This window comes from Arachis ipaensis, chromosome B02, assembly GCF_000816755.2.
Source record: "Arachis ipaensis cultivar K30076 chromosome B02, Araip1.1, whole genome shotgun sequence".
Lineage (NCBI taxonomy): Eukaryota > Viridiplantae > Streptophyta > Magnoliopsida > Fabales > Fabaceae > Arachis > Arachis ipaensis.
In genome coordinates this window covers 8,722,570-8,725,033 of record NC_029786.2, presented here as the reverse complement: position 1 = coordinate 8,725,033, position 2,464 = coordinate 8,722,570, and the positions used below count along the sequence as shown (strand labels likewise).

General features: G+C 34.1%; 1 protein-coding gene across 1 annotated transcript; it reads right to left on the bottom strand.

Moving 5' to 3' along the window:
* On the bottom strand, positions 391 to 2,227 carry LOC107624798 (hydroquinone glucosyltransferase). The gene has a single exon (XM_016327256.2). The coding sequence runs from the start codon at positions 1,993 to 1,995 to the stop codon at positions 481 to 483; it is 1,515 nt and encodes a 504-aa protein (XP_016182742.2). The 5' UTR covers positions 1,996 to 2,227; the 3' UTR covers positions 391 to 480.

The window sequence follows — 2,464 nt, the reverse complement described above, 5'->3', positions numbered from 1 at the left end:
ATAGCATTATCCATTCTGCAAACTAGGTAACAAAATTGTTAGGCGACTTCAATGTAAATCTTCAAAGTATCTAAGTTTTTAGTGAAATTGTTTTGCTTTAATTTGAAGAACGCAACATCCTTTTATTTTTCAAAGTATTTTTTAGTCTATCAGATTAAAAACTAATTCAATTCATTATGAATTTAAATTTTATTTAAAAATTTGTTATTGACCAATAAATTATTATATGTATAAAATAAAATTTGAATTTCTAACCATACTTATTTAAGCAGATGAATAAATTGATCATTCGACGATAAATCCAATTAGTTCATACATCCATGTTGTTACTACTAATTAATTTGTAAAGCACTGTTATTAGACAAAATATTTTCATAAGTAGTAAAAAAATAATAATAATAAGGATTCCAAACTTTGGTTGTGTTGACAAGTTACATGCATTATTCATTTATAGAATAATATTACACTACATAAATGTCATTAAACAATTTTCCATTTCTGTTTAAGAGTAGAGAATGCCTTAGTAGATGAACCATTTTGAGTGAGTGCAGCAGCAGCAGCATCACTCAAGTGTTTGATTCTCTTTCTCATTTCCAAACCTTCTTCATTCTCCTCCATCATTCTCTTTATAACTCTTGCAATTTCCTCTCTTTTCACTATCCCATCTTCATCATTATCAACAACCTTCTCTGGCATGAGTGCCACCTTAAGCACCTCTTTGAGCAACACTGCATTCATTCTCTGCTCAGCAAACAATGGCCATGCAATCATGGGAACACCATGGACAACACTCTCTAGAATTGAGTTCCAACCACAATGACTCAAGAAAGCACTTGTGGATCCATGACCAAGGATCTCAACTTGTGGGGCCCATGATGGAACCACCAAGCCTTCTCCTTTGGTTCTGTCTACAAAACCTGATGGTAAATGGTGTAATGGATCCTCTTTTTGTTCATTAAGATAAGCACCTCCACCATATTCATTTGGAGCTCTCACAACCCACAAGAACTTGTGTCCACTCATTTCCAACCCAAATGCAATCTCATTGAGTTGCTCTTGAGAAAGTGTTCCACCACTTCCAAAAGATATATACAACACTGATCTCGGTGGCTGATTATCCAACCATCTTAAACACTCTAACCTGTTTACATCATTACTTGTCTCACTTTGAATGATTGGTCCAATTGGGTAAACAAAAGGAGGAACTTTATCAGTGTTTCTATCATTGGCTTCTCTTTGTTGTTGTTGTTGTTGTTGTATGGCTGCAATGGCTTCTGATTCCAAATGTGTGAAGGTGTTCACTATGGCACCATCAACCAGAGAGTGTGTTCTGCATACATTGAGGAATGATTTGTAGACTTCACTTGATCTCTCATAAAGAACTGGGTCAGGGAGATCCTTGATCTGAAAAGGGACAACACAACCTGGGAAATTCACAGTTTCTGTTAAGGACATAGTATTATTAGTAGTAGAGAAAACGGTTTCATCAAGATATGGAAGATAAAGACAGAATGATAGAAGTGAAGCCCCAGAGGCAAAGAAAACATAGGTTAAGAGATTGAATTCCTTGGCAAGATCAAGAACATCGGTTGCAAAGATGCTGAAGACAAGAGCAACTATGTGATGAGTAGTGGAACTCATGAATGAGGTAAGTTGTTGATGGATGAATGGAAGAGAATGCTTCACTGCAAAGCGTATTTGAGTTGAAGTTTGAGACTTCACAGGAAGGTCTTCAACGTTGACTTGGGGAAGAACAGTGAAGGTTATGTTTGGTGGGAGATCAGAGTTGTTAAGAATGGAATTCATGGAAGAAGAAGAAGAAGAAGAAGAAGAAGAAGAAAGTGTTGGAACTATGAACTTCACATTTAACTCATCATCATCATGAACAAGCATCTTTGCAAACTCAACAAGTGGAATCAAATGGCTGAGACCAGGGGAAGGAACCATCACTATGCATGGATGTTTCTTTTCCATCTTTTCCATCATGGGAATCATAATAATAAAGATCAGAGAAGTTTTAATTAATTTGTTTCCAAGTGAAATTGCTAGCTACTTGCAACAAATTAAATAATGAAGCATTGTCCTTATATTTTTACAACCTTTCAATATAACATAACAGTTAGAAGAACCGTTGCTATATACAAAGGATTCATTCCTTCTTCCATAGTTCCATGTAAAGACATAATTATTAAAGTGCAGACTGCAGATACCACACACAAAATATGGCTCTACCGCTTTGTCTAAAGCCATTGTTGTTTTGCAAAGATAAAATCAAATTAGAGCAATTACACATAAGTAATAAAATTTATTTATTTATTTATTTTAACGCACCTATAATTTTATTTCTATTCTTATGTTATTGTTGATTTTTAAGATGCTGTTGAGACTTGTTATGTCATTGTTGGTTATTTAAAATTTGTTGATTTAGACTTGTTATATATGTTTAATTTTTTTAATTTAACAA

Bases quoted from the DNA above. Each gene is read 5' to 3' on its own strand.
- LOC107624798 (XM_016327256.2), bottom strand. From the start codon at position 1,995: ATGATTCCCATGATGGAAAAGATGGAAAAGAAACATCCATGCATAGTG.